This window comes from Callithrix jacchus, chromosome 20, assembly GCF_049354715.1.
Source record: "Callithrix jacchus isolate 240 chromosome 20, calJac240_pri, whole genome shotgun sequence".
Lineage (NCBI taxonomy): Eukaryota > Metazoa > Chordata > Mammalia > Primates > Cebidae > Callithrix > Callithrix jacchus.
In genome coordinates this window covers 14,768,139-14,787,408 of record NC_133521.1, presented here as the reverse complement: position 1 = coordinate 14,787,408, position 19,270 = coordinate 14,768,139, and the positions used below count along the sequence as shown (strand labels likewise).

The 19,270-nt window shown below is 50.1% G+C and overlaps 1 protein-coding gene across 2 annotated transcripts in view; it reads right to left on the bottom strand.

Annotated features, from left to right (window-relative positions):
* SLC12A3 (solute carrier family 12 member 3) overlaps positions 1-19,270 on the bottom strand; it is a 48,101-nt gene that overhangs the window by 5,073 nt on the left and 23,758 nt on the right. Inside the window, exons 19-25 of one of the 2 annotated variants that reach the window (XM_002760993.8) lie at positions 17,289-17,371; positions 16,921-16,998; positions 16,043-16,144; positions 14,693-14,804; positions 9,348-9,434; positions 7,765-7,900; positions 5,807-5,874 (exon numbers count right to left, since the gene is read on the bottom strand). In XM_002760993.8, the coding sequence (XP_002761039.2) occupies positions 5,807-5,874; positions 7,765-7,900; positions 9,348-9,434; positions 14,693-14,804; positions 16,043-16,144; positions 16,921-16,998; positions 17,289-17,371 (666 nt within the window). The remainder of the gene's footprint in view (positions 1-5,806; positions 5,875-7,764; positions 7,901-9,347; positions 9,435-14,692; positions 14,805-16,042; positions 16,145-16,920; positions 16,999-17,288; positions 17,372-19,270) is intronic. The other variant, XM_008985914.6, reaches the window with a different exon arrangement.

Below are 19,270 nucleotides of genomic sequence, written 5' to 3'. Positions count from 1 at the left end.
CAAGTTGCTTCACTTCTCTGAAGCTATTTCCTCATCTCTAAAGTGGGGGCTCACAGAGTTGTGAGCCAGGCACAGTGGCTCATGCCTGTAATCCCAGCACTTTGGGAGGCCAAGGTAGGTGGATTGCTTGAGCTCAGGAGTTGAGACCAGCCTGGGCCAATACAACGAAACACTGTCTCCATAAAAAATACACAAAACTAGCCAGGCCTGGTGGCACACGCATGTAGTCCCACCTACTCAGGAGGCTGAATTAGGAGGACTGCTTGAGTCCGGGGAGGTGGTGTTGCAGTGAGCTGAGATTGCACCACTGCTCTCCAGCCTGGACAACAGAGTAAGACCCTGCCTCAATAAACAAAGAAAATTATAGGACCAAGAGGTCTGAGTCACAGGTTACAAAGAGAAAACAAAAAAACAAAGAGGTTGCAGTGAGCTGAGACCACACCACCGCACCCCAGCCTGGGTGACGGAGAGAGGTGCTGTCTTAAAACTAGGGTTTTGAAAATTCATAAGACCTGATACTTTGAGTATCATAGAGGCTCAAGCCATAAAATGCAGTGTCGATTGTTACTATTTTGATTAATGCTGTTTGGCTTTGAGGAGGAAGTGTTTGTAGAAAAAAAAGAGGTGCCTGGACCCAACAGGAATATGTTGCTAGGCTGGGCAAAGGCTGCTGGGCTATTTATGAGGCTGGCTTATCGGCTGTGCTGGAGTAGCTGCACTCAAACCTGGGGCCGCTGATAACTCACTGATCAGTGAACAGCAATCGACCGAGTGCTGCCTCAACCGGCTCTAAGAAATGCTCCAAGCACACTCTCCCAAATGCTAGACTGTGATTCGATCATTTCACAGAGGCTTGGGAGATTTTTTTTTTCCCTTCCTCGGAATTTCTGGGCTCCACCCCAGAGCGTGGTCTGGAAGGCATTGAGGACTTGTGTTTCTGTAGTCCCCTGTGATTCTGACGAAGCTGACCCTCCGGCTGAGCTTGTAGAAACACTAGGCATGGCTCCAGGTTGGAGATTAGGGCTGGACAGATGCAGCTGCTCTGTCCTCCTGGTGGATTCGGCCCAATAGCTGGGGCCTCTCTGGACAACAGCTGTCGATACTGGCATGGGGTGGAACGCCCTGGGTAGGAGTCTTCTCCGAGGTCACCGGATTTATAATTACTTGTATTGGCGAATCCCACAAAGGCTGATGGGTGGGGGATTGATTTTCCCTATGAGGTTGGGGGATGGTGATGGGGATGGGGGTTGGGAAGGGAGAGATTCCAACAGGTGGTCACCTCCCCAGATGAAATTCTTCATCTTATGGCTTAAGAGACTGATTTTATATATATAGATAGATAGATAGGGTCTCATGATGTTGCCCAGGCTGGTCTCCAACTCCTGGGCTCAAGCAATCCTTTGGCCTCAGCCTCCCAGATGGCCTCAGCCTCCCTCTCTCAGCTGAGACTGACTCATTTTAATGACAAATAAACAAAATCACAGCATATTAGCATGAAAGAGAATCTTGGAAATACTTCTGTTTAACTCTTTATAATTAGGAAAACTGAGGCTAGAGAGAGATGGGGTCTTACCCAAGGCCACACAGTGGGCTAATAGCATAGAGAAAATGCACACACGCTTCTCTGAACAGAGGCAGCACTTGTTAAGCCGTGGTCTGGCACAGCCATGCACACCCAGCAGGCACCATACCCAAGGAAGAGTCTGGGGAGGCATCTCAGGACGAAGCCATTTCCACTGTCTCTCACTCGGACCCAGCCCTCACCCTGGACCAACCTTGCCCTAGGAACATTCTCTGCTAGGTGCTGGCGAGAGGTTTGTAGATAAACCCAGCCCCTTTCCTTAATACTGTTCTCCAAGGAAACACTGAGCACTTTCTTTGTACAAAAAAATTATGTCCCTAAAGCCCCAGGAAGCGTTATTCTGGGCAAGCCAGCTTCCTGGGTATGCAACCAGTGCAGTCACATGGGGCCTTCCGCTTAGTAGGGTCTCTTGCTTTGTCTAATGCTCTGCTGTCACCATCTTGACATTCTTTTTTCTCTCTCTCTAATGCCTTAAGTCACACAAGAAAGTGTTGCAAGTGACAGTTCAACCCAATTGACTACACTATAAATTACATCACTCTCTGCGGCCAGGCCAGTGGCTCACACCTATAATCCCATCACTTTGGGAGGCCAAGGTGGGTGGATCACCTGAAGTCAGCAGTTCGAGAACAGCCTGGCCACCGTGGTGAAACCCCAACCCTACTGAAAATACAAAAAATTAGCCAGGCAAGGTGGCACTACTTGGGATGCTGAGGCAGGAGGATCACTTGAACCCAGGAGGTAGAGGTTGCAGTGAGCAGAGATTGCATCACTGCACTCCAGCCTGGGTGACAGAGTGAGACTTGGTCTCAAAAAAAAAAGTTATATCACTATCTGAGAAATAAATACAATCATTCTTTTTCTTCTTCTTCTTCCTCTTCTCTTTTTAAAAAAGCATACACTAGCACTGGGGGCATTGGGGCATGAGGAATGCTGAGTCCCAGGGGCAGACTGACAATGGTCTGTTTCTGGTCTGTTGTTAGACTCTTCTGCTGAGACGGGGTTGCACACTGCATAGAATATTAGGAATTATGAAGATTTTTACATGTTCTACCGTCTACTGACACATAGGAAGTAATGGAAGTACAGAAACTTTGCAAGTCAGAACGATTTGCTACCGTCTGAATATTCACGTCCCTGGAAATTCACACGTTGAAATCCATATCCCCAGGGTGGTGGTTTTAGGAGCTGTTGCTGACAAGCCCAGTCTATGGTATTTTGCTATAGCAGCCCGAATGTTCTAAGCCATGATTCCTGAACACTGCCTGAGTGTATGGAATTACTGTTTTAGTATAATCCAAGCATGTTTCTAGCTCTGTCACACAGGCTGAGTGCAGTGGCATGATCTCGGCTCACTGCAACCTCTGCCTCCCTGGTTCAAGCAATTCTCCTGTCTCAGCCTCCCAAGTAGCTGAGATTACAGGTGTGCACCACCACGCCTGGCTAAGTGTTTTGCATTTTTAGTAGAGACAGCGTTTCACCATGTTGGCCAGGCCAGTCTCAAACTCCTGACCTCAAGTGATCCACCCACTTCGGCCTCCCAAACTGCTGGGGTTACCGGTGTCAGCCATGGCTTCCGGCCCATAGTTAGGTTTCTAATTGCCTGAACCAGTCTCCTGGTGACCAAATTCCACTAACTGGTAGAAGCAAACATTTAACCTCTCCCCTGTCAATGAAGAGTAACTGCTATTGGTGCCTTTTGAAGCCTCCTGGGCATCTTTTTTTCACATGAGAGTTTTTAGTTTATTAATCTTCTTATAAAAGATCCACAATGACCGCAGATAACATCATTGCCGCCCCTTTACTGCAGCAGCAACAGTGGCCTTTACGGTCCCCTAACTTCCTTCATTCTGGTCTTGCGTTCCTTTTGTTGCTTTCCTGAGGTCTTTTTCTTCTCATACTGGCCATGTCTTGCAAGTCTATGTTCGGCTTCATTTTTCTTTGCATGATCCAAGGGATCATCAATCATGCCAAACTAGTTGTCTTGCCACCACGAAAATGAGTTCTAAATCCAAATGCAAAGATGATCTCCAGTGTGGTCTTGTACATTGTGGCTGGTTTGTCCTAAATTTCTATCTTAGGTACTGTTGCCTTCCCAGGGTGAAGGACATCGATGGTCATTTCTTCCCTCTGAAGTAGTCAGTTGGTCACAACCTTCCTAGTTTGGATAGTTACTGAGTCATTCATGATGGCGGTCAGTCTTCAGGCAGCCAGAGAGGAAAAACCCTCATGGGCATCTTAAAATGAACTGGAGGTCCAGAAACCTCCTTCAGGTCTCCAAACTGTTTGCTTAGCTTCTAGCCTTTGGTGAGACCTAGGAGGATGCATATCCTCAGGCTTTATCTACTTATCTGCTAGAAGCCATTGATTTTTTTTTTTTTTTTTTGAGACAGAGTCTCACTCTGTTGCCCAGGCTGCAGGGCAGTGGCACGATCTTGGCTCAGCAACCTCCGCCTCTTGGGTTCAAGTGATTCTCCTGTCTCAGCCTCCTGAGTAGCTGGGATTACAGGTGACTGCCACCACACCTGGCTAATTTTTGTACTTTTAGTAGAGACAGAGTTTCACCATGTTGGTCAGGCTGGTCTTGAACTCCTGACCTCGTGATCCACCTGCCTCAGACTCCCAAAGTGCTGAGATTACAGACATGAGCCACTGCACCCGGCCAACCATTGGCCATCTTCACTCTGAACCCATTTGCCATTTTGATTTTCTCAAAGAAGCACTTACACTACCTAAAAGAAACGTTGCTGGTGCTCTCCTGAAAGAAAGTACTGCAGACACAGCAGTAAGGGAAGTATGCAACTTATATAGCACTCAAGCAACAGAGGTAGTAGAAAATAAGTTTGAGTTGCTTTTATCACCCTCAGTGGACGACTTGTTCTGAGGTCTCTTCTCACAAATCCAACATCCTTAGATCCTCGCATCTGCAGTCCAGGTCAGACGTGACAAGCCTGGGAATGGGTGTATCCCAGAGCTGAAGGAGCCCTCCTATCTGAACACATCTTTCTAGAACAGTGTGCGGTGCTAGGTTTGGGGACCTTCTTGCCAGAGCTTCTTGTAAGTTTGATGAAGCATTTGTGGTTGCTTTCCAAGGCACGGTGCATTTTGCAGATTTATGGAAACATTCAAACATGTAAACATTGAAAAATGATACCCTGAAGTTTCATGCCCACAGCATCCTCTTTCTACATCAATGATCAACCTATGATCAGTTCTGTTGAACCCCTGCCCTCTCCTCCTTTCCACCACCATGAGATTTTTATTAAAACAAATTCCATACAGACTATGTGAGAATGTAAGGGAGATTACTTTGAAAGAGAAGACCTTGACCTTCTTAATATTTTCTGAGCAAGGAGCTGCACATTTTTGTTTTGTTCTAGGCCTTGCAAACTGTGCAGTTGGTCCTGGCTTCAGGTTATGAACAAGCACGTCCCATGGACGTTGTGGCTGTCCTCCAGAACCTGGCATCTGCAGTCCAGGTCAGATGGTGATAGGTCTGGGAGTGAGTTCCATCACCCATCACCAGAGCTGAGGGGTCCCTTCTGTCTGATTCCCAGGCGGTTGGCCCACAGGAAATGCACAAGAGGCCAGTTACTTGCCTTGGCAAAGACCTCTTGTCCCCTGAGCTGAGGGCTTGGCTGATCGTGTTCTTCTTTCAGGCTTCATAGAGAGCAGAGCCACCCTGAGACCTTCGCTGCATAACTGTCACCTTCCATCTCACCTTCTTGGTGGCTGACACACCCCAAGGGTGGCTCAGAACTGGACATGGGTCCAGTAGGAACAGCCAGGGCTGGGGCAGGCCTCAGTTACTGTTGCTCAGGCTTGGAACCAACATCAGTTGGGAATGGCTGTAGCCAAAGAGGCCAAGTGATTCCTAAACAACCAGGAATTGATGTCCTTCTAGAAACAGCTGTGTTCCCTTTTTGCCAAGTGGAATTTGGTAGGAAAAGGCAGCCACCAGGATAAAGCAATGACAAGGGGCGGTCAGAGGTGTCTGGGACACGTGAGGCCCTCAGCTTCTGCCAGCTGGAGCTCAGGTATGGGGCGGACTCGGGCCCAGCCACGTGCTGAGAATCACCAGGGCTATATTTATGGGAGTTTTGGCCCTTCTGCTTCCCAGGGAAAGGCTCCGGTCCTCCGTGGTGCCCCCACTGAGCCCCTTCCCAGAGCTGAGACACCTGACCCCAGACAGGCTGGTCCTCCCACCAGCCAGGAGCTACTTACATGACGATGAGAGCAGCGTCTCGGGAGTAATCCAGCAGAATCTCATTCAGCCTCACCTGCCGAAGGGACTGGGCAGGAGAAAGCCAAGTGGTCATTTCCCATATCCTCGAGAGCACTTGACCCCTCACCACATCCACGGCCTCATTAACATTTTCAACTGGATTCATAAATTACTCCCCTAAATTCTTACTGACTCTCCTGCCTCCAGGAAGAAGGGGACCCTTTGAATAATGGAGCACACAGCTCACCTCCTCCAAGATGCCTTCCATGGATTTTCCTTGTCTGACTATGACCATAACCACTGGGGTAGAAGGAAGAGAGAACACCTTACTAGGTTCAGACCTCAGCTCTCATATTTCATAGCAGAGAGAACTTGAGCAAGTCGTGTCGCCTCCCTGACCTTCACTGTCTTCATCTGTAAAATGGGTATAATGATACCTTCTCCAGGTGAATTTGGAGAGTTTCAAATAAGACAACCTATGCAAAAGCACCCAGCAGAGGGCCTGGTATGTGAAAAATACTCTAGAAAAGACAGGTGAACTCGGAGCAGGGACAGGTCACCCCACTTCCGTAACAGAATATTGGAGGGTCTCCTTTGCACACAAAGTTTTATTCATCATTTTCCAAAGACCCAGATGGCTGCATGAGCCCTTTGGGGCAAGGTCTCAGGGCTGACAGATTAGGGAAGTCCCCAGAGCTTGTGTGGGACTGGGTTGAGGGTGGGAGACTCCTTCCAATACAAGGCCTATCTCAAATCGTTCAGAAATGATTGACACTCAGGAACTGATCACGGACAGACACCCTATCCTGGAGACCAGGAGAACAAGGGGAAGGGAGTTAACCTGGGTAAGGGATTCTGGATCTTGCACTAGAGTTATCTGGGACATATGAGTCCTTGTCATGGGAAGTGTCCTGTACATTGCAGGATGTTTGCCACCAATCCCAGGCCTCTCCTCACTGCCTGACAGTAGCAACACTCAACCCCCCGTTGTGACAAATAAAAATGTCTCCAGAGGTTGCCAAATGTCCCCCAGGGGGCAAAATCACTCATGATGAAGAATGACTGACACTGGGGGTAGAAGTGGGATCACCCCTGCCCCCACCCCCTGCCCTTCCAGAGCTCACCCCACCTTGACACAGCCACGGCTACAGGCACACTCTATCTTAGCCCTTAGAGTCCTGAAGTACTGTCAGGAAGGGGCACCATGGCTCTGAGCTGTGTCAGGGGCAGGGTCTAGAGGCTAAGGGGGGAAGGTCAGGCCACTGTGTCCCACAGGACACAGGACAAATTTTATTTTTTTTTAGATGGAGTCTTGCTCTGTCACCCAGCCTAGAGTGCTCTGGTGTGATCTTGGCTCACTGCAACCTCCCCATCCTAGGTTCAACCAATTCTCCTGCCTCAGCCTCCTGAGGAGCTGGGATTACAGGTGCTCCCACCATGCCCAGCTAATTTTTTTTTTTTGTATTTTTAGTAAAGACAGGGTTTTACCCTATTGGTCAGGCTGGTCTTGAACTCCTGACATCAACTGATCCATCTGCCTCAGCCTCCCAGAGTCCTGGGATTATAGGGGTGAGCCACCACGCCCAGCCTAACAGCACAAATTATACTTGGGCCATCACCATAAGTCTCAGGAATCTCTTCTATCCAGCGTAGAGGAAGCAGGGAGGAGAGGGAGGAGGACTCAGGGCGGTCCATGCCCACTGCCAGGGCTCACTTAAGATGGGCAGGAGGACCAGGCTCCCACATAAAGGATAGCACTGAGTTCCACAGCTGGGTTACCCATCAGCCTGAGTGACTGTGGCATGAGGATAGCTCAGGGGCCGGAGTGGAAAGCAGGCTGGAGGATCGAGGGGAGGGGCTGGGGAGCTTAGGACATGCAGGACGCCTGTCCCTGACCCACTGATGTGTCGTGTTTCCCACCCCCACCCACCCCAGCAAGGCCACCCCTCTCCTGCACCTTGACTCTGTTCTTCGTAATCTCCTCATCTGAGATCTTCCAGGGGCAGTCCCGCCGCATCTCGTTGACAGTGGCCTCATCCTTGAAGCCATCATTCAGGCGAAAGGGTGCAATCATGTCCTCAAACCTCTTGGTGCTGGGGACGAGAGAGTGGGTGAGGCTGGCTGAGATGATGTGGGGAGTAGAAAAGTTTCATTTTAAAAAGCTTCCTTTCTTGTTAAAGAGTAAATTGTAAGTGTGCTAATAACTTTAAACCCTATGTTATGTAGCTGTTTAACATGCCATGCTTACAGGCATGTGGTACATTCTATGTCCTTATACTTTAACCAAGATATCTGTGCTGGATGTGCTCACAGGCATGTCCCAGCTCTCCTCTGCTTCTACCTATTTGGAAAAGTTTAAGTTATTAGCCAATCAGGTTTTAGTTTAGATTGTGAGGTCTGGCTCCAGCCAATGGGGATTAGACACAGCAGTAAGGACAATCCCAAATGCCTAAGAAATAAATTTGTGTGTATTCCGGTGTGGTGGTGGGTGCCTGTAGTCCCAGCTACTTGGGAGGCTGAGGCAGGAGAATCACTTGAACCTGGGAGGCGGAGGTTGCAGTGAGCCGAGATCACACCACAGCACTCTAGTCTGGGTGACAGAGCAAGACTCTGTCTCAAAAATAAATAAATACATAAATAAAAATCAGACGCTAGATGAGGTCTGTATGTTGCTCCTGCTGTCCCTTCTGCCTGGAAGATCTCCCCCATCTCTTTTTGATCATCAAGGCCTTTCTCAAGGCTTTGGTTTTCCACCAACAGAGACAGCCCTACTCTCCTTGGCATCCTGGTCTGTCTCTGCAGCATTGCAACTGCCTTGGCTTCCGCCAGCCTGCCACTACACTTGGAGGACTGGGCTGCAGATTTCTCGTCTCTGCCTCTGCAGCACCAAGCGCAGCTCCTAACAAATGGTTGGCGCCAATGCATCCATCACTATTACATGGCTCCTTTCTGCTTATCTTGATTTCCTTCCCTGTCCAGGTTGGGGATATCCTTATGGCTGGGAAATGTAAAAGAAAATTTAGGGCTAGGAGGTCAGGAGGAAACATAATTAGTGAGGAGAGTGTCCTGGAAAACCTCATGCACACTGATTGACAGAATGCAAATCCCATTTGTAAATGTCTTATTTTAAGAAGATGAAGTCACACCATTTGAAAGCAAGCAATCCCTGCTGAATGTACCATTGGTCATTGCTACAAATTCACAGAAGGGTTTGCTTAAACATCTTCGCTCTTGCCCTCAGATGGAAGGAGGAAGGAAGCTGCTGCCCAGGTCACTCACCTTTTCCCCACTCCCAGAACCGATGTGTTAACACAACCATCAGGGGCTGCAGCTGCCTTGCCCAATGATACCCTCAGCCCCAGGGAAGGGACATGTCCCGGCCACAACCACTGCAGAATTTGTGCCCTCTGACACATCTAGGAAGGGCTCGGGGGAGAGCCCTTTGCTCTTAGCTTAGCAAGGAGAAAGGAGGCAGCTGGCAGAGGGGTCTGTAGGCACACAGCTGGCCCTTCTGCCTGGAAGCCCCAACACAGAACTTACTGCTCAGCCCGAGGGTTCTGGTTGATGTCAGGGAGGATGTGGACTTCATGGAATCCCAGTCGGAACTTGCTCAGCAGAGAAATGATCCTGAAGGAAACATGGAGAGGTTTATTATTATTATTATTATTTTGAGACAGAGTCTTGCTTTGTCTCCCAGGCTGGAATGCAGTGGTGCAATCTCAGCTCTTGTGCCCCAGCCTCCCAAGTAGCTGGGATTATAGGTGTGTGCCACCATGCTTGGCTAATTTTTGTATTGTTAGTAGAGACAGTGTATTGTCATATTGATCTCAGGTGATCCTCCTGCCTCAGCCTCCCGAAGTTCTGGGATTATAGGTTGGAGCCACCAGGCCCAGCCTGAGAGTTTTAAAATGTATTTATTCATTTAGCTAATTTTTTTTTTTGAGACGGAGTTTTGCTCTTGTTACCCAGGCTGGAGTGCAATGGCGCGATCTCGGCTCACCACAACCTCCGCCTCCTGGGTTCAGGCAATTCTCCTACCTCAGCCTCTCCTGAGTAGCTGGGATTACAGGCACGCGCCACCATGCCCAGCTAATTTTTTGTCTTTTTTTTTAGTAGAGACCAGGTTTCACCTTGTCAACCAGGATGGTCTCGATCTCTTGACCTTGTGATCCACCCGCCTCAGCCTCTCAAAGTGCTGGGATTACAGGCATGAGCCGCTGCGCCCGGCCTCATTTAGCTAATTTTTACTGAGCACCTACTGACTACGTAGCAGTAAGGAAAACAGAAAGCCTGCCCTCGTAGAACACTGGGGTAGGGGCAGACAGGAAACGAATACTCATAAAATGGGTTAGATGATGAGAAGTGAAACAGAAACGTAATTGACAAGGTTTTCCCAAGTATCTGGCGGACATCTCTGTACTAGCGCACCCCAAATTTTCACATGTCTATGCATCTGCTGAGGATCTTGTTACCATGCTGATTCTGATTCGGTTGGTCTGGAGTGGCGCCTGGGATTCTGCATGTCCAACACACTCCCACGGGATGCGGTGTTGTTGGTCCACAGGCAACACTTTGAGTAGGAAAATTCTAAGGAATAGGAAAGTCGAATAAAGGAAATTCTGGAGTGGCTGAGGAAGCAAAGATAACATAGGAGAAACTCGGTACAGAACCAGTAGTGACAAGCCAGACAGCACCGACTGTGCATCTAACAGGGAAGGTCAATGGAGAGGATTGACCTGTGGTTTGTAGCAGTCAGAGAAGACTTCACAGAGGTGGCAGTCTGGCTGGATGGTGAACGAAGGGTAAGATTGTTACAGGCCAAAGCAGGTGGGGCAGGGGAATGTCTACACTGAAATCACCCAAGGAGCCTTTAAAATGATATACCGGCTGGGCGTGGTGGCTCAGGCCTAGAATCCCAGCACTTTGGGAGGCCAAGGTGGGCAGATTGCCTGAGGTCAGGAGTTCAAGAGCAGGGAGCAGCCTGGCCAACATGGCAAAACCCCATCTCTACTAGAAATACAAAAATTAGGCAGGTGTGGTGGCACACACCTATAATTCCAGCTACTCGGGAGGCTGAGGTAGAATTGCCTGAACTCGGGAGGCGGAGGTTACAGTGAGCTGAGATCGTGTTATTGCACTCCCGCCTGTGCGACAGAGCAAGATTCTGTCTCAAAACAAAGAAACAAACAAAAAACAACACACCTGTCTAGGCCTTCCCCCACCCCCTTGCCCACCATTGAGTCAGAACCCCTAGGAAGGACCTGGTTTGGGTAATGCCTCAGGTGATTCTGATGTGCCAGCCTGGTTAGGGACCACGGGACTGGTTGGTAGGGAACAGTTAAAATGAGGGAAGGCGTCGGGGTGCAGGGGGTGGAGCAGGGCAGTGAGGAGCTGGCTGGGATGCATGGAGTGTGCTAGGAGAGAGGAAGAAATGAGAGACAAGCCTGGAGGACGAGGCTGGGGCCAAGCGGTCAAGCTGCTGCTGGCGCCTGGCCTTGGGGAGTGAAATTCTGAAAGCAGAGCCGTGGGTGGATTCAAATGGTGTGCGGGGACAGCGGGAGCTGGCAGACCTGGCCAGTGCCTAGGTAAGGATAGACCTGCTCCAGGGTTATGAAGAGAGCAAAGGATGTGGCCCATCAAGGGACAGAGGGAGGCAGAGGAAGGGTTTTCATAACCTTCCCACCAAGGACATGCCTTTAGCCCAGGCTGCCGTAGCCTTGAGCTAAACCAAATCTACTAAACTCAGCTTCCATTCAGAGCCCAGACAGGAAGCAGAGACAACACAGCAATCTCATGGCTTATTTACTTTTTGGAGATCACAGAGAAGTCAGATGCTGCTTTTCCCAAGCAACACTTTCCTTAACATTGCTGAAAAGGGGTTTTCAGGGAAGAAATTCTCAGTGGGGGTGAGGACAAAGAGATGGGATTTATGGGTTTCTCTTAACTCACACTGGATGGCTAGAGAATGGGGCATGGGAGGCCATCCTGGCATAGGAGGCCATCCTGGCATAGGACTGGGCGGTGTAGGCCAGGTAATCCCCTTCTACCCTGACCCTGGGGCATCAGAGCCAGGATGGTTGCAAAGGGCACTACAGACCAAGCAGGGGTTCTTCTCTTTGGCTAATTAATTGCATGACTTTGGGCAAATTGCCCCATCTGTTGATACCCTCAGCAGACCTCCAGCCTACCCCCTCCCACCTCACCTGACCTTGCTCAAAGCAGCAGCTGCCCAATTCCACCTGCCGACACCTGCCAGCTCCACACCCGTGTGCCACCTGCCTTACCATTTACTTCCTTTTCTGTTTAAATCAACTCACATTCTGACTTAGATACATTTCTTTACCTTTTTTTTTTTTTTTTTTTTGAGACAGAGTTTTGCTCTGTCGCCCAGGCTGGAGTGCAGTAGCACAATCTCGGCTCACCGTAACCTCTGCCTCCCAGGTTCAAGTAATTCTCCCGTCTCAGCCTCCCGAGTAGCTGGGACTGCAGGCACACACTACCACACCCAGCTAATTTTTGCATTTTTAGCAGAGACGAGGTTTCACCATGTTGGTCAGGCTGGTTTTGAATGCCTGACCTCCGGTGATCCACCCACCTCCACCTCCCAAAGTGCTGAGATTACAGGCATGAGCCACCACGCCTGGCCCAAACTTAGATATATTTCAAAGGCAGATTTTATGTCATGATTTTATTTATTTATTTATATTTTATTTTATTTTTATTACTATTAAAAAACAGAGTCAAGGTCTGTTCTATCACCATGGCTAGAGTGCAGTGGTGCCATCACAGCTCACTGCAGCCTTGATCTGGGCCAAGTGATCCTCCTGCCTCAGCCTCAAGTAAGCTAAGACTATAAGCACATGGCACCATTCACAGTTTATTATTTATTTATTTATTTATTTATTTATTTTTTTGGTAGAGACAGGCTGTCACTATGTTGCCCAGTCTGGTCTCAAACTCCTGGCCTCAAGCCACCTCCTGCCTCGGCCTACAGCCAAAGTGCCAGGATTTACAGGCAGAGCCACTGCACCCAGCCAATGTCACAATTATAAACAGAAAACCAGCACCTCTTGCCAGGAAGAGGTAACCAATAAAACCCACGTAGATGAACCAGGGTCACTGTTCTGGCCAGATGCCACTGCCGCCAAGCCCATGCATCCAGCCTGTTCCTCTTGCTCAGGGAGCCAAGCACAGGTTACCAAACAGGACAGGCCAGGGCTAAGCCAGGACCTTTTGCAAAATCAGCCCCAGAATTGGAGGAGAATTAAAAGCTACTTCTTATCAAAAGACTCAGTGGTATTTGCTGCCTCATCCCCTGGCCACTGAAGTCACCTCTTGTCTCTCCAGAGCCTGCATCCCATGCATCAGGAACATTGCCTTAAAGCAAGGGCCCCTGATCCCCAGGCTGCTGACAGGTACCGGCATGGCCTGTGGGAACTGGGTGCATGGCAGTGAACAAAGCTTCATCTGTATTTACAGCTGCTCCCCACTGCTTGCATTACCACCTGAGCTCTGACTACTGTCAGCTCCTCAGCGGCACTAGACTCTTAGAGGGCCATGAACTCTCTTGTAGGATCTAGGCTGTGCACACTCATTATGAAATCTAATGCCTAATGGTCTGTCACTGTCTCCCATCACCCCCAGATGGGACCATCCAGTGGCAGGAAAACAAGCTCGGGGCTTCCACTGACTCTACATTATGGGGAGTTGTGTAACTATTTCATTATATATTACCAAGTAATCATAATGGAAATAAAGTGCACAATAATGTAGAGCTTGGATCATCCCAAAACATTACTCTCCCCAGCCTGTAGAAAACCCGCCTTCCATGAAACCTGTCCCTGGTGCCAAAAAGTTGGGGACTGCTGCACTAAAGGGTTCCAGCCCCTACTTCATTACTCAGGAGGAGGCGTGTTCTCCATCCTTCTTTTCCTTTTTTCAAAACATTATATATATTTTTAAATTTTAATATGTGTAAAATATTTATATAAAAATTTAAAATATTGGCTGGGCACGGAGGCTCACGCCTGTCATCCCAGCACTTTGGGAGGCTGAGGTGGGGGGATCACTTGAGGTTAGGAGTTCGAGATCAGCCTAGCCAAAATGGTGAAACTCCATCTCTACTAAAAATACAAAAAACATTTATATGGGCATGGTAGCACACGCCTCTATTCCCAGCCACTAGGGAGGCTGAGGCAGGAGAATTGCTTGAACCCAGGGGGCAGAGGTTGCAGTGAGCTGGGATTTCACCACTGTAGTCCAGTCTGGGTGACAGAGGGAGACCCCATCTCAAAAAAAAAACAAAAAACTTAAAATATTCAGACAGAGTTTTGCCATGTCACCAGGCTGGTCTCGAGCTCCTGGACTCCTGGATCCACCCGCCTTGGCCTCCCAAAGTGCTAGGATGACAGATGTGAGCCACTGTGCCCAGCCTGTCCTTCATTTCATACAGCTTCCTCCTGGAGGAGATTTTTTTTGTTGTTGTTCTTTTTTGTCTTTTTTTGTTTTCAATTTTTCTTGTCTTTTTTTTTTTTTTACTTTAAAGGTAGATCCCTTTTCTTTCTTATTTTTATGTTTCTCATTGTCCAAACCCAGAGATTTGCGACTTTACAACCTAACTCCCCTCCCTGTCGTCCTAAAGCCTAGGGTATCTGCATTTTATTGAAGGAGGCAGAAAACCAGAACAACTTCTGGAAGGGAGACAAGCCTGCTCCTGCTCCTGCTCCTGCCCACTGCAGTGGCCTGGAGAGAACTGGCCCTGGGCTTTGGGACAATCTCAGAACCCACCTAGGGGTGGTGGTAGAGGATTGGGGTGGAGGGCAGCCTCAGGTGGAGCTAAGCTGGCAATGGTCCCTGCAGCCCCCAGGCCGGCCCTCTGCACTTACGCCTTTCTCTCCTGGTCCATCCTGTTAATCTGGCCGCCCACGAACACACGGATCTTGCATTTGCTCCACCTCTTCTTTCGGCGGAGGAGATAGGGAATGAGGAGGGTGAGGCCTGGCAAGGAGAATCCCGGAGAGTCACGTTGAGAGTACACTCAGGAAAGAGCGCTATGTGGGTTCCTGCCCCACTCTGCCATTAGCAAACCTCTTCCTCTCCTCGCCAGGCCTCAGTCGACCCATCTGTATAATGAACACGGCTGACTAAACCCAAGTTGCACATGGTACTCTGTGGGGTAGGGTTTATTTGGCTTGTGCAGTGTATTTAAATAAACAAGCTAGCAGCCGGGAGCCATGGCTAATGCCTGTAATCCCAGCACTTTGGGAGGCCAAGGCAGGCAGATTACCTGAGCTCAGGAGTTCAAGACTAACCTGGCCAACATGGTGAAACCCTATCTCTATTAAAAATACAAAAAATTAGCTGGGCTTTATGATGTATGCCTGTAGTCCCAGCTACTCGGGAGGCTGAGGCAGAAGAATTGCTTGAACCCAGGAGGCGGAGGTTGCAGTGAGCCAAGATTGTGCCATTGTACTCCAGCCTGGGAGACAAAGCGAGACTCTGTCTCAAAAAGAATTAAAAAAAAAAAAAAAAAGCTGGCATTTAATAATTGAGGAGTTTCACATAAAACTCGAAGTCATTGGCAGTTCTTGAAGACGGCATACCTGACCAGCATGGGGAGCCCTCATCCCTCCCTGTAATCTCTCCACACAAGACCAAGAACCAGCTGTCATGTATCACCTCATAATCCCCTGTGCCTCAGTTTCCTTATGTATAGAGCAGGATTAATCTTGACAACTCCTTCCTGGGACTGCATTAGGTAGGGAATTCCATGTCAGGCAGGTAGTAAGTACTCAGCCTATTTCAGCAGTTACGAATAGATCGCATTCCATTGGAGCAACGACCTTTCTTTCTATCTATGTCTCTGTCAAAGGTAGGAGCAATAAAGCTGAAAGTCACTTTCCTTTTTTTAATGGGAGAGGATATACTTCCTTGTGAAGTGAAAAATATTCCTACAGCTTTCCTGGGCACCAGCCCACCTCCCTGTTTATATCACCTGCCTGTGCCCCTGAGGACCATCCAGTCAGAAAGTTCCAGCTCATGGCGACTTCAGCTCTTCCCTCAGTTTCCCATTATATAACCAAAAAACTAGAGGCCAGACAGAGGGGTCCCTCCAGGCTCCCCTGAGCTCACTGGTGGGCCCAGGAGCCCCCGTCCCCTTTGAGAGCAGGCCAGGAAGGAGAGGGAAGAAAGACCCCCGCCTCAGGCAGGGGGGCTGATCCGAGCAGGGAACTGACCTCCGTCGTCAAAGAGCCAGTAGATGTCGATGGTCTTCTTGCCCTGCTCTGACTGGAAGATGGTGCTGGCCTGCTCCTCCCGCACCAGGGCCTTGGGGTCCACTGCAGGAGGTGGGGGTGGGTCAGAGCAGAACCAGCTGCAGCACATCTGGGCAGGCCTGGCCCAGGGCCCCACCAACACCCCTTCTGAGGCTGAACACGGATTCTCTGGCAGGTGGACCAGGACCCTCGGCCCAGGTCACTCTGTGCTGTGATGTGCCCCTGCCCGGCTCTCAGCCTCTCTCCCAGGATTCTGGTGAGTACCGGGGGTGGGGACAGAGCCCTCTGGGTAGGTAGGGAAGTATACGCTCCCTTCTCTTAAACATCCTCCTATGCCCTCACAGATGCCCACAGGAGCCCTCCCGCCTGCACTGCAGGCCCCCACCTCCTGGGGTGACCATGGGAGAGGACGAAGGAAAACCCTACCCCACCCTGCATGGCTAGAAGGGCCTTGGCAGGAGGGGGACGAGGGCCCCAGAGCCTGCTGGGTGGACCTCCATGATGCCGTGACCCTGAATTCTTCACCTCCTGGCAATCTTTTTTTTTTTCCTTTTTTTGAGACGGGTCTCACTCTGACACCCAGGCTGGCATGTCATGGTGCAGTCATAGTTCACTGCAGTCTGGAACTCCTGCCTCAGACTCCCACAGTGCTGGGATTACAGACACAAGCCACTGCGCCTGGCTGCTGGCAATCTTTGACACAGCCAAGCCCCTCCAGTTCCCAACCCCAGTTACTCAGGTAAAATAAACCACCCCACCACTCCACCAAGTTCCCTGGCGGCCTGCCCCTAGCTGCCCCACAGGGCGAGAGTGCCTTGAGCTGTGAGGGAAACACTGACACACGCCAGAGGCTGACGGCCTGGCACCTCTGGCACTCGCTTCCTTGCTGTCCTCCGCTGGGTCAAACACGGGGTTAACTGCAAAAGAAGGGGCAGCATGGTTCACAGGCTCTCCTCGTCTGAGGCCACAGTGGGTTCCTCCTTGACAGGGCTCCCTTAATGCTAAGAAGAAAGTGCCGACGCCCCGCCTGGCCTCCACGACCCCACTGCACCTGGCCCTGGCTCCCCTCTGACCTGCCTCCTGCCCGGCTCCTCACACTCCAGCTGCACCTGGCCTCCTCCTGCCCCTCAAATAGGCCAAGTTCATCCCCACCTTGGGCTGTTCCAGTTTTTGACAGGGGTGCTGAGTGGGAGGGGCATGTACTCACTGTGCGCCTGCATCATCCTGGACATGTTGAGCCCCTCCCGCATCCTCATCACACACACACCATAGTTGAAATCAAAGGCATCGCTGGAAAGAGAGGAGGTGAGGTCCAGCTTCTCCACCAGCTCCCACCCAGGAGATGACCTGGTACCCAGGAGACTGGGTGTCTAGAGTTGGCTCTGCCTCCTACCACACCCTTTCGGTTCTCCAGGCCTCAGTTTCCCCATCTGTATAATGTACAGGCAGAATTGGAGAGCACCCTGGGACTCTTCCAGCTCTACAGACTGTGACACTGTGGACCTGCAGATCTGGTTCTCGGGGAAACCAAGTCAGCCCTGTCCTCCTGATACATTTGGATAATCACCATGAGTCTGCCCCTAGAGGTGGGGATGGTCATTATTACTCCCATTCTACAGATGCAAAAACTGAGTTTTGGAGAGGAACCTGTCCATGGTCACACAGCTAGGAGAATGAGTAGCTGGGATTAGAATCGTATGGCTCAGACTGGAGGCCAGAGGACAGGCATGCTCGTGAGAAGAGCTTCACTCATGCACTAGGCTGTCTACAGAGATGTCTGGAGGCCAGGGGCAGTGGCTCACCCCTGTAATCCTGGCATTTTGGGAGATCAAGGTGAAAGGATCACCTGAGGTCAGGAGTTCAGACCAGCCTGGCCAACATGGTGAAACCCCGTTTCTACTAAAAAGTACAAAAATTAGCTGGGCGTGGTGGAGCACGCCTGTAGTGCCAGCTACTCAGGAGGCTGAGGCAGGAGAATTACTTGAACCTGGGAGGCAGAGGTTGTGGTGTGAGCTGAGATCATGCCTTTGCACTTCAGCCTGGACGACAGAATGAGACTCTGTCTCAAAAATAAAAATAAAATAAATTGCAAAAGCTGGGCATGATGGCTCACACCTGCAATCCCAGCACTTTGGGAGGCTAATGCAGGTGGATCACCTGAGGTCAGGAGTTTGAAACCAGCCTGGCCAACATGGCAAAACCCCATTTCTACTAAAAACACAAAAATGAGCAGGGCGTGATGGAGTATACCTGTAATCAAGCTACTCTGGAGGCTGAGGCAGAAGAATTGCTTCAACCCAGGAGGTGGAGGCTGTAGTGAGCTAAGATTGCGCCACCACACTCCAGCCTGGGTGACAGAGGAAGACTCCATTTCAATAAATAAATAAATAAATAAAATAAAGATGTCTGGAAGACTCTTGTTCCAAAGGTGTATGAACTGCCTGACTGACACAGTGCCCAAGAGCCCACCCACCACTGGGGTCTGGGCCAATGGGCTGTGTGCTGCCCTCCCTGGGCTCCTTAGATCACATATCTCTGGGACAAGGACTTTTCAGGCCCTGCTTTTTGAAGTTTTGGAATGTTGGAATGTTGGAGGGAGGCTAGAGACCAACTGCTGCTGTAATTCTGTTAGCAGCAGCCGACAGGATTGCTCTGAGCCCTACAGCTGCTTAACAGCATACCTGGAAGCGGGTCCCAAGGGCCCGACCCTCAGCCTCATGTTCACTGACACCGCACACGACGACATCAACACAGAAAAGCCACACATCAGGCAGGCATTCTCTGGACCTCACACAGCACAAGCTGAAGAAGAGTTTGGAGTCAGCCCGGACATCCCAGGGAGTTTGGTCCTCAGGGCTTGGTTTCACTTCCCTGTTCAGTGTCGCCTGGGCTGGAGTGCAGTGGCCCGATCTCAGCTCACTGCAACCTCCGCCTCCCAGGTTCAAGCGATTCGCCTGCCTCAGCTTCCCGAGTAGCTGAGATTACAGGTGTGTGCCACCATACCCGGCTAATTTTTTGTATTTTTAGTAGAGATGGGGTTTCACTATGTTGGTCAGGCTGGTCTCAAACTCCTGACTTTGTGATCCACCCGCCTTGGCCTCCCAAAGTGCTGGGATTACAGGTGTGAGCCACCATGCCCAGCCAGCCTCAAAGCTCGAGCTGGTTACCTGTGTACCTTATGAAGCCCAC